The following is a 12,046-nucleotide window of genomic DNA, read 5'->3' on the forward strand; positions in this document are numbered from 1 at the left end:
ATTGGCAATAAGGACTGAGTCAAGAATCTGTCTACCTCCCACAAAACTGTTCTGAGACTCAGAGATAAGTTGGTCTAAAACCAGCTTCAAACGATTTGCCAAAACCTTAGACAAGATCTTGTAAAAGCTCCCCACCAAGCTGATAGGCCTGAGATCTCGAATATCGGAAGCATCATTCTTCTTAGGAATTAATGCTATGAAAGTAGCGTTCAAAGATTTCTCAAACTTACTGTGAAGATAGAACTCCTCAAAAACTGCTAGAATATCTCTTTCCACCACTCTCCAACATTGGTGAAAAAAGGCCATAGAGAAACCGTCTGGACCTGGAGCTTTATCTCTAGCCAACTCGTTGACAGCTAGAAGAATCTCCTCCTTCTCAAACCTCCTTTCAAGCCAGCCCCTCTCTGACTCGTTTATCTGATCAAACTCCAAACCTTCCGCAAAAGGCCTCCATTCCTCATTCTCCTGATACAACTTTTTGTAAAATTGAACCACCTGAGCCGCCACCTCGGACTCCTCCTCAAAAATCACCCCATCCACCTCCAAAATACTTAGATGATTAAACCTTCTATGAGAATTAGCCACCTTATGGAAGAATTTGGTGTTATTGTCACCTTCCTTGATTCATAACATTCTTGATTTCTGTCTTCAAGAGATTTCTTCCAACGAGAGAAGTTTCTTTATTTCTGATCTCAACACAACTCTCTCACAAGACTCTGCAGCAGAGAGGCCAAACTCCCCTTCCTTGACATCTAGCACTTTCAAAGCCTCAAGAAGTTGAGACTTTTTACGCCCAACATGACCAAACTCCGAGCGATTCCACTGAATGATGTCTTCTTTCAGAGCCTTCAATTTTTTGGCAAACACAAAGCTAGGAGTGCCAGAGAAAGAATGTCGATTCCACCAAAAATGAACTCTATCAGTGAACCCGTCCGTCTTTAACCACATATTCTCAAACCTAAACGGACTTTTCCCCCTCGCCATTCCCCCTACCTCCACCAGAATAGGGAAATGGTCTGAAACAGGGCGAGGTAATCTCTGTTGGACCACATTCGGATATTGCTCCTCCTAGTCATGAGACACCAAAACTCTATCTATTCTAGACATCGAAGGCTGTTCTGAGCCACTAGACCAAGTATAACTCCCTCCCTCCAGAGGCAAATCAATCAAATTAAGGTCCTCGATAAACTCTGAAAAAAGTTCCATAGCCGGGGTGAGACGGGAGTTACCCGAACGTTCACTCGGAAACCGGACAATATTAAAGTCCCCAAGACAGCACCATGGGACGTTCCAACATTGCTGAACACCAACCAACTCGTCCCACATTAGCCCCCTCGCATTGTTGTTAGTTGGACCATAAACCCCAGAGCACGCCCAAATAAAGCCATCCCCCACCCCTTTCCACCGAACAGACATAGAAAAAGAACCCACCATGAACTCCAACCTCTCTAAAACCCTCCTATCCCACATCATCAAAACTCCGCCTGCCGTCTGGACAGCATCTAAGGCCACCCAATCCACATAAGGGCAGCTCCACAAGCTGCCAATCATGCGTCTGTCCAAGCCAGTAAGCTTAGTCTCCTGAAGACAGATTACATCACACCTCCAATCCCGCAATAAATTTTTCACAATTAAACGTTTCCGACAATCATTCAGATCCCTAACATTCCAAGAAAGAATTTTTAAATTCATAATGACAAGAAGAACCCAACTGTAGTATTAACTCAGCCGCCAACACTCTACCTACCATCATAGTTAACCGAAGATTGCAAATTCCTCAACTCTCTCTTCCCTTTATCCCTTTTAATGGCAGCTTTTCTAGGAGTTGTATCTTTCCTGTTCAACGCTTTGGCCTCCTCTGTCTCCCTCTCAATCTTTTGTAACAAGGCAGTGCATAACTTCTCATGGCGACTAAGAGGCAGCCCCACCAATTTACTAAATCCAGGGAGTCTATTCTTCACCCAACTGGAAATATCCGCCATATTCAAACACTCCAATGCCTCATTGTCACAAAACAAATCAGCTGACAGAGGCAACCCAGCGGGGGTGATGGACATTAGAGGTAAGCTTTCCTCTCCACCCAAACCCAACTCCGAATGATTCATTAGAGAAGTCATTCTTACTCGTTTATTTTCCTTTTTGTAGCTAATGGAAAATATGTGATGAATTTACTTAAACCTTCATAAACATACGTCAAGACTATTGAGCCAGTGATCTTTTCCCAAAAAAATATATGTGGAAATTTTATCTAGCAAAGCAACAGGAGCCTTGGGATAGCTAACCCATAAAAGGTTAAAGAAAAGTTAGTTGTTTTCTTTATCTATCAATATTATCATCTTGAAAATTGTTTTTTGCACATTGTGAACCAAATCATGATGGGGAGTTGGGAGATTTCATTAATATAACTGGAATGTGTTGATTAATTTAAAACATAGGCTGTTTCGGTCATTTTAAAATTTACTTAAATATTTAACATTTATTGCCCATCTATATACTCAAATAATAGTATATTGATTATATTTATTTTTGGATCATTTTATCCCTACTGAAATTTGTTCCCTTTTGGTATGGAGGTAGGTCTTGCTGATGATGATAATTATTATGCATTTTGTTGTTTGCTTGGCCACTTTAAAGTGAATTATCAGGTGACTTTGACTATATGCTTACTCAATATATATTCATTTAACAGCTGGGCTGATCAAAATCCAAGGCCTCTATCAGCTTGAGGTTGGCACCGCTGTCCCAGCCCCCTTCAGCCCCAAAAATAACATCCATAGCCACAAGCCCAGCCCTCAACAAGCTCCAAAAGAAACCAGAAAGAAAAAGCTCAGCGGATGACCGCGAAAACACCGAATCGGACTTACCCGGTGTCAACATGGGCTCATCGGAGCTGGTTCCGGCGAAGGAGGTGCCGTCGTCCCCCACCGGAGGCTTGTCGCACCGGTCCGACACACCAGAAGCTGGATCGGAGCTCTGAAGAGGAGGCTTGGGATTCGCCTCTGCCATCGGTGCCTGGGCTGAGTTCTCTTCACCAGACAGAGAACTCTCGCCCACTTCAAAGACACTTGGGCCTGAGAAAACAGATGGAACACATCTCTTAAATGTATCGGATGCTAATGGGCTTTTGTCTAGGCCCAGCCCAGGTGTTGCTCCAGCCTTATAAAAGACTCCAGCCTTATAATTTCCACGTGCAACCCATTTTAAAGCCCTTGGTACTCATGAATTTCAATGCCTTGATTATTACCCATTATATATTCTGTTGTCTTCATACTCAAAAAATTGTGGGCCGTCCACCTCAGTTTCCACATTAAGGCTGTGTTTGTTTTGTATAAAACGTTTTCCGGAAAATACATATTTTCCGGAAATGCTATTTTCCGGAAAAGGAAAATATTTTCTAAGTGTTTGGCTGCATTATGAAAATTGTTGTGGAAAATATTTTCATGTGTTTGATTCTATTCTAAAAATGCTATTTTCTTACAATTTTTCACATTTTCTCAGCTATTTTCTCAGCATCCAAACAATTTTTATTACAAAAAATTTCAAAATCACAGCCAATTCAACAACAAATTCCGGCAATCAAAAACCACAACCACCAAAACATTACCACCACACCACCACAACAACAACAACAATCAAACTTTAAAAAAAAAAAAAACTAAGTTTGAGGAAGAGGGAGCGATGGGTCTGGGTCGACGACGAGATCGAGGTTCGTGGGTTGCTCTGGGTTCGTCGGTTCGTGGGTTGCTGGGTTTGTCGGTTCGTGGGTTGCGCTAGGTCGAAGGTGATGGGTTGCGCTGGGTCGAAGGCGATGGGTTGCTCTGGGTTCGTCGGTTCGTGGGTTGCTGAGTTCATCGATTCGTGGGTTGCTCTGGGTCGAAGGCGATGGGTTGCGCTGGGTTCATCAGTTCGTTGGTTCGTGGGTCGAAGGTCGTCGGCAGTTGCTCGTGCGATTGCTCCGGGCTTGGTCTCTCTCGCCGGCGGTTCGTGGGGCTTGGTCGCTGGTCTGGGTCTCTCTCTCTCTCTCTCTCTCTCTCTTCGTGCTCTCTCTCTTTGTTTTCCGGAAAATGGCATTTGAAGCGAAAATAGAAGGTGAAATGAATTTCACCCTTGGGAGCTCTATTTTACGATCAAAGGGGAAATGATTTTCAGTTGACCGAATTTTCCAAATCAGCCAAACACTCAAGTTTTACGGAAATGGTTTTCCGGAAGTACTTTGAAGTCAAAACAAACACAGCCTAAAATACAAACTATTTAACCTCATTAAAACAACAAGTAGAGTATAAGAGGACTGCGCCAGCCATCAGATCTGGCAGGTCACAACATTAAATAAATTTTAGGTCATAAATCCATCCTTTAAGGTGGCTCAACACCCATGGAAACAAGAAAAATGAATACCAAAAAAAAAAAAAAGTGGGACACTACTAAAAACCATAATGAATAAATGACAATATTATTGTCTATTTCACTTTTCAATACAACAACATAAGCCATGGTCCCAATGAAAACTTATTACTTTTTGTTGACCTCTTCTAATGTTACCACATAAGCTTTTGAAAGTCCACTTTTTTCCACATTATCATTCTAATACTTTTTTAATTTTGTTTTTAGAGTTATGAATAGCGCTAAACCATGCTAGTTTAAACTAATTAGAACTCATTTTCTTTTGGATAAAGCAACCAAACACTAAACAAAGTCATATTAAATTAGATTTTGTCTACTCCAAATAAAATCTACTTAAATTAGGTAGTTATTTTCTATAACAACAACGACAAACAAAACCTTAGCTCCAAAATTCTGGAGTCGGCTATGGATACTTGATAGATTAGTTAGCACATGTATTCTTTCTCCATTTACTCTATTTAAAGTCATTCTCTTTGTTACTCCCTTAAGTGACATGTAAGTTATTTTCTACAAAATCACTAATTTGATTTTTAATTTATTAACATTTGTTAAATAAATATGTAGCATCTATAAACATTTTTTGTTTACTATTCTGTGCCTTGTATGGTTTACGACTAGGATAATATTCTATATATGTGACTAGATACCATAAAATTCAATGTAATTATAAAACATATCCAATAAGAAATGCATTTAAAATTAAAAAGATTTAATATCTATGAGAGGTGGCCAAATTCACCCCAATACAAATTTGAATTAACTTTGAAGTGTTGAAGTAAATATTAGAAAGAGATTGTTACTCCAATTGAAATCATGTCAAAAGCCAATAAAAAACTAAAACTCAATAAACCTCTCAAAATCCCTTTATAGTTAACAGGGGGAGCATTTGTATCTCAGTGTTCAAAATTTAGATTGAAATTGATAAAGAGAGTACAACCAAAATTATTTCAGAATTTATTATTTCAAAATTTACTCCATATTTCATTTCTGAATTTTGACTTATGGTTCTTTTTGAATTTTAAATTTTGCTGTAACTGTTGAGGATTTTATGGAATTTAATTGTGCTTTAATATAACCCAGAAGCCTATAAAAAAGAGGATCTAGGAATGGTTCAAAGCATTGCTATTGAAATAAGCATTTTTCTAATTAGAGATATTCTCTAAGCTTGGTGGTGAAGCCTAGGATTTTAGGTAGATTCTAGTGGGGAAGTCAAGGATTTGTTATTCTCTTGTTTTTCCTTTTATTTCCAACTTCGCAATTTTGTCTTGCATCAAATTTGTTACCAAAGCAGAATATGATCCCTGTTACAAGCTGTGTCAGTGAACTACATTGTCACCCAAATCCATCAAACTCATTAACAAGTCAAAGTTGTTGGAATCTTAAACCGCTCAACCTACCCATAACCCACAAAATACCCAGTAAACTCGTAAGATTAATCATAACCCAAAGAAATGAAAAAGAAAAAAAAGAAAGAAAGAAAGAAAAAAGGTTGCCACCCTCACAGATCAGTGACGAAAGCCACCATAAACAACCCCCAAGACTCTAACCCAGACAACCCAAACCACCATGAGCTTAGCCCTGTGAACCCACAAACATACTCCACAACCATCGACTCTCAATTTCCAATCCGAACCCACTAGCCTTGCCAGTCATCCAAATTTATCACAATCCGTCAAGTCATTGACCTCAACCAGTGGCTTCTGTAGCAAGTCCTAAACCCAATGTCACACTGACTTGAATGCTACTGACTCTTGTGCTACCACACTCACCCACTACCACTACAGAAAACTCAACTCGTCAATATATGATCAAGCAAAGCTCATGCTGGAACTTCATTTAATTGCCGCTAGAGCCAAGTGGTGTGGTTGCCTTTGATCACCAGCCATGCCGATCCCCTTGCTTGATCCATACCAGCCAACCACCACATTGACAAAGTTCAACTGCCAAACACCATACAGTGGTGAGGCCTACGGTTTTGTTTGCTCTTTAATATTCTGCTGCTCACCTTCACATCCTATACCAGGATTTTCCACGTTTTCTGGACATCCAAACAGAATGCATTTTCCCAACTTTTGAACAAACCTAACACAATTACTTCCCACACAACATATATACAACAATATTCTGATATACTAACCAAACACCCCCCCCCCAAAAAAAAAAAAAAAAAAAAAGCCCTACATAGCTTGGAAAGTGAAACAATGAATTAAATATGAAAAATCAAAGATGCAAACATTCAGAGGGATGTGTTTTAGATCTTCTGAAAGAGAAGCAAAGAGAACGAATATTAGATCTTGTGAATGAAAGATCAAATCAAAGGGAAACTAATGTTAATAACCTGTATATATTATTTCTTTGATGTTTATAACACAAGCGCTGTGTAAGAAAATAGTAAGTTCCTTGTCCTTAAATGTATGCATTGTTTTTACTTATCAAAAAAAGTAAGTTCCTAAATCCTCAAGTCTCCATCTATTCATATATAGAAAAGGACATCTATGATGTGCCAATTTTTGTCCCAATGTTTTGCTCTTGCAAGAACTACAACAACCAAGCCTTAGTCCCAAAAAATCTAAGGGCTGGCAACTAATTCTCAACAAACTAGTCAAGGTCAACCACATGTATTGTCATTCTATTCATACTCTCTATTACGTACTTTATTGACATGTCATTTTTTACTACTACTAATTTTGTTCCCTCAACTTGAATCAACTTACTAGTATGAGTTGTGGTGGAAACCTGCTTCTCAGGGGATTTTTGATGTTAGATCTTACTATAAAGATTTACAATCCCCTTCCCAATTGTCTTTTCCTTGGAAGACTATGTGAAGTCCCAAAGTGCCTTCAAAAGTTAATTTCTTTGTATGGATGGCAGTGTTGGGTAGAATTTTGACTAATGACAATTTGAGGAAGCTCGGCTTATTGTTATTTATTGGTATTGTATGTGTAAAAGAGCAGGGGAGCTATAAATCATCTACTCTTGCATTGTCCGATAGTGACAGAGTTGTGTAGTATGGTGTTTACACTTTTTTGGGTATCTTGGGTTATGCCTAAGGAGTAGTAGAGCTTCTAGCTAGCTTGGCCAGGCAAGTTCAGGATGCAAAGAAACGCTGATTTGGATCATGGTCCCTCCTGTTTGATGTGGGGTGTTTGGAGGGAGAGGAATGCCCAATTTTTGAAGGAACCGAAAGAGTGACTCAAGAGTTGAAGATGTCTTTCTTCCAGTCTTTGCTTGGGTGGATAAATGCATCGGGTTTTTCCTTTTTTACTTCATTGACTGATCTGCTAAATAGATGTAGTTTTATACTTTTTAGTTCTGTTTGTTCTCCCGATTACCTTATTACATGTCCTGTGTGCTTTGGCTTTTAGTTATGTACTGTCCTTTTTCTATCAATGAAGCTTATTTACTTATCAGAACTTGAGTCAACTTACTCTTTCTCATGGGTTCACTAATCGCACCCCTTTGCACATGACCAAACCATTACAAGTGAGTCTCCTAATATTTTCATCCATAGAGATCACCCATATCTTTAAAGGACTTTCCTAATTTAGAATCTTATTTTGCAAGAACTACAAGAATTTTAACACTCTACATTGTATCTACTAACTGCATAATATGAATTTCAAGGACTAAAGACACTAGAAATTGCAGCCAATTAGACTGATTCAACTGTGAACAGGGACCTATGCCAATCCAATCCACATTCAAAAATGAGAAAAACTGGTAGTTCATCCGCTAAAACCAGTTCCAAATCCCAAATTTAAATGTTAGACTGATGATAGTTGAGAGACCAAAATGAGTGTCCCCATGCTAAGAGGTTATAAAAGGTCCCCACACCCCCCCCCCCCAAAAAAAAAAAAAAAGGCTGCATTTAAAGTAAAAAAGGCTGTTCAAAGTTTAACATCTTGTATATAATAAAATGCTTAAAAGTCCCATATAAATGGGAAACAATCTGAGGGCAATAACTATAGCATTAGATAGTAGATACTAACAATACCTTTGATAATATCAATTGTTTACCTTTTCTAAAAGAAACAAGAAAAAAGAAAAGAATCCCAATTAAAAAGGAAAAGAAGATATTAGAGAGAGAGAGAGAGAGAGAGTACAAATAGACACCAAACAAGCAAAACAGATTAATACTTTAACCAAATGCTCAAATCAAATTAAAGGCAAGAAAATGCATTACTAACACAAGCATTTCTAACATCAGAATTTCAAACATATGATTAATCAGTATTTTGAAGGTTACACAAACATATGAATCAATGTTCCCATCAACAGATACCTCTATAGAGCAAAATCAACTAAATATTTCCCAGAAGCAATTTCATAGTTTAGAGTATGACATTATTACCTCATCAAGGAGTCCTCAAATTGAAGATTTATACTTTCAGCATGTGCACGCATGACAGGCACCCGTATACATGTGGCAGTCACTTTAACATCCATGTCATTCTGGAAAAAAAAAAAAAAAAAAAGGATGAATAATCATTTTGTGAAGACCAACAGGCTTGTTCTCCCATACACCAAAGGTATTTCAATGAAGTTTCAATACTTACCCATATTTTCCTTGTCTCTTTTACTAATTTCATTTCCTCTTCATTGTACCCGTTTTCCAGAACAGGTGCATTGTGTGAGAACAAATTAAAAGCATACTGCAAGGAGAGACGGTTTTAAGAGATGGTTCTTTGAAACAAGATGGAATCCAATATCCACAAAAAAATAGACAGACCTGTTGCTTGAAGATTTGACAAGTTGGCGGTTTACCTCCAAGACCTTATAAACAAAAGTGAAAACAACACACAGTTTAGAATAAAGTACAAAGGGATGGACGTATCATCTATTGAATGGATATAAATATCAAACTGCAAAAAGAAAATCTGATTGGATTATCAGACGAAACCTCACGAGTTTGAAGCTCAAGCTCTTCCATTGCAGCAGCGCCAGCACCACTAGCAGCCTGGTACGTACTAACAACCATGCGTAGTACCTGCAACATTCACAACCAACATAGCAGTGCTTCAGAGAAAAATGCAATGGGAAGGTACAGGAACACCCCCAACATGTAACTTGCTAGATGAATTCAATCAAAGTCTCAAAATGGTGAAAGAAACACAAACCCAAAAATGAATGAGGCATATACATAAAAGTTCACTAATAACCGAATTACCTAAGTTCCCAATAAGACACCAAAATTCAAACAATGAATCCCCACCTTTTATTAAACCTATAATCTATATAAAATGAAAACCTTTGACTATTTGCTGACTGCTTCTAATGCTGCCATGTAAGCTTTTGAAAGCCCATATTTTTCTTGTCATTATTCTAATATATATTTTCTTATAAATAAGTTTAAATATATACGGATTCCATATAAAACCTCTCATATTTACATCCTCCATTAGAATTTTGTCACTTCATTTTTTAAAATGGTAGAATAGATACAAATACAATCATAATAAATGCCTATGAATAGCTACCGTAATTATCAAATTTTATATATAAGAAAAATAAAAAAAGAGAGAATATCATATTTTGTTGAACTTTTACATGCATTTCGCACGAGTTACTAACTAGTTATAATTGCAAGTGTTAATTTTGTGCTAAAGACAGAAACTTGATAAATCAGTACAACTAAATTAAATAAAATAAATAAATAAAAACCTTGGTTTGGATTCAAAAGTTGCATACAAAGCTGAACATCTAAACAAATAAAACCCAAGAGAGACAATAAAGAGAAAAAGTGTTAGGAATATGAAATAATTGGTGTAATCCCTTTAGCTAGGTAGTTAGCTAGTTAGTTGAGATTAGGATTAGGATTAGGATGAATTAGTAGGATTTGAGCACATGTAACTCACTTAACACATGGCTTAATTCATAAAGCACATGTTGAAATAACTAGCCAATTATCCTGAGCCATGCGGGCCAATGACATTAGAGTTAGTCTCCTTTAAATACATAATTGTAATTCAACATTAGAGATCAATTGAAGAATAAACCAATTTCTTAGTGCATTAATGTATCTCTCTCTCTTAATCTCTCTATTTCTCTATAGAGGGTGACTACCTCAAATTAAGTCAATTTCCCTACAATTCCCATCAATCCCCTACAATTCATACCCATCTAACCATCTCCATTAGGAACCTCTAGGTTCCTAACAGAAAGTGGATTGGATTCAAAGATTGTTGAACTAGTAATGTTTTAATATCAAAGCCAGTCACATAACCAAGCTAATTAAAAATAAATGTGCTGATTTATGCTAACAAAAGAAACTTGATAAATCATTACAACAAAACTCAATAATAGAAAAAATGGGTTGGATTCAAATATTGCATATAAAGCATCAAAAAGACAAAACAAATAAAACTCGAGTGAGACAATAGAGAGAAAATGTTTATTGGATTCAAAAATTGTTGAACTAGTTATGTTTTCACATCAAAACCAGTCACATAACCAATCAAATTGACAATGCGTGAGTTGATTTACTGTTAAAAAAACAGAAACTTGATAAATCATTACAACAAAACAAAATAAAAGAAAAACATGGGTTCGATTCAAAAATTGCAAACAAAGCACCTAAACAGCAAAACAAGCAAAACCCAAATGAGACAACAGGCAAAGAAAATCTGGGTCTCGCTCACAACACACCTTAGCTCGACGATGAAGAGGCGTGGCAGCCATCAAGCAAATGATGGTAGAGCAATTCGGGTTAGCAATGAGAGCACCCTTTCCCGTCCCAACTTTGATCCCCTTCATAGCATCAGGATTCACCTCAGGAATCACCAATGGCACATTCTCATCCATCCGAAAAGCCGAGCTATTGTCAACCACAATAGTCCCTTTGTTCACAGCAACGGGTCCGAACTGTTTGCTGATGGAACCTCCGGCACTGAAAAGCGCTATATCAACGCCATCGAAGCTTTCTTCGGTGAGCTCTTCGACGGTGTAGTCGTGGCCTTGGAAGGTGTATTGCTTACCGGAAGAGCGTTTAGAGGCGAGCATTTTGATGGAGCGATAAGGGAAGTCACGGTCAGAGAGAACAGAGAGGAACTCTTGGCCTACAGCGCCTGTGACACCTACTACGGCTATGGAGGGTGCTGTTTCTTGAAGGGACATGCGGACGGAGGTGGGAGCAATGATGGGCTTGGTTTTGGAGTTGGGTTTGAAGAGTTGGAGATGATTGGAGGAGAGGAATGAGTTTTGAGTTATGGTCGCCATTTTTGATTGTATGAGTGAGAGGTAGAAATGTATAGGGAGAAATGGTTTGGGTTTTGGAGAGTTTTGTTTTGATTTTGAGAGAGTTTGAGCAAATGAGAAATGAGAGGGAAGAGAAAGGAGAGGCGGCTGCGTTTGGTGGTAGACAGGAAAGGAGAGTGTGGTCTCGAAGATTTATACAACTTGAAAGAAGGGTTTTAGAACTGTACTGTGTACCCCGCTGACTTATACCATGTGCTGTTTGTTTTGTTTTGTTTATACCATGTGCTGTTTGGTTTGTTTTGTTTGTTTGTTTTTTTTTTTTCCCCATAATTTTATATATATCATGAATTCCAACCCCTTGGGGTTTAAGAGTACGTTTGGTACGCTGTAATAGCTCCTGTAATGGAATAGCTATTCATGTGTAATATCAATTCGGTCATTTGGTTGCATC

At 38.0% G+C, this 12,046-nt stretch overlaps 1 protein-coding gene across 1 annotated transcript in view; it reads right to left on the minus strand.

Moving 5' to 3' along the window:
* The window catches only part of LOC112040671 (uncharacterized), a gene marked incomplete in the record, with an annotated part of 21,448 nt that extends 9,665 nt beyond the window's left edge, over positions 1-11,783 (minus strand). The window contains 5 exon segments of the mRNA XM_065776479.1: positions 8,762-8,853; positions 8,958-9,053; positions 9,131-9,173; positions 9,300-9,388; positions 11,047-11,783. Of these exon segments, the coding sequence (XP_065632551.1) occupies positions 8,762-8,853; positions 8,958-9,053; positions 9,131-9,173; positions 9,300-9,388; positions 11,047-11,616 (890 nt within the window).
* Positions 11,784-12,046: the final 263 nt, after the last annotated feature.

Source organism: Quercus suber, unplaced genomic scaffold (assembly GCF_002906115.3).
Source record: "Quercus suber isolate HL8 unplaced genomic scaffold, Cork oak 2.0 scaffold_133, whole genome shotgun sequence".
NCBI classification, from domain to species: Eukaryota; Viridiplantae; Streptophyta; class Magnoliopsida; order Fagales; family Fagaceae; genus Quercus; species Quercus suber.